Source organism: Myotis brandtii, unplaced genomic scaffold, assembly GCF_000412655.1.
Source record: "Myotis brandtii unplaced genomic scaffold, ASM41265v1 scaffold123, whole genome shotgun sequence".
Classification (NCBI taxonomy): Eukaryota; Metazoa; Chordata; class Mammalia; order Chiroptera; family Vespertilionidae; genus Myotis; species Myotis brandtii.
This window is the reverse complement of record NW_005354291.1, coordinates 13553604-13553859: the sequence shown is the minus strand read 5'-3', so window position 1 is coordinate 13553859 and position 256 is coordinate 13553604. Positions and strand designations below refer to the sequence as shown.

At 66.0% G+C, this 256-nt stretch overlaps 1 protein-coding gene across 1 annotated transcript in view; it reads right to left on the bottom strand.

Moving 5' to 3' along the window:
* The window catches only part of SLC35D3 (solute carrier family 35, member D3), a gene marked incomplete at its 5' end in the record, with an annotated part of 3019 nt that extends 2763 nt beyond the window's left edge, over positions 1-256 (bottom strand). The window contains 2 exon segments of the mRNA XM_014533924.1: positions 10-116; positions 118-256. Of these exon segments, the coding sequence (XP_014389410.1) occupies positions 10-116; positions 118-256 (246 nt within the window).

Sequence of the window (256 nt, the reverse complement as noted above, 5' to 3'; positions counted from 1 at the left end):
CTTGAGCACCAGCACGCCGATGAGCATGGTGACCAGGGGCAGGCAGCGCTTGAAGACCACGTACATGGGCAGGCTGAGGCCGCGCAGCGACCAGAGCGTGAGGCTGGACTGCAGCGTGGAGCTCCAGGCTCAGCGCCGCCGTGGAGCTGGTCAGGCACTGCACCAGGGTCAGGAAGGAGAACCGGTAGCGGCTGAGGAGGAACTTGAGGAGGATGTTGAGGGAGCCCGAGAAGACCCCGTGCGCGATGGCCACCGA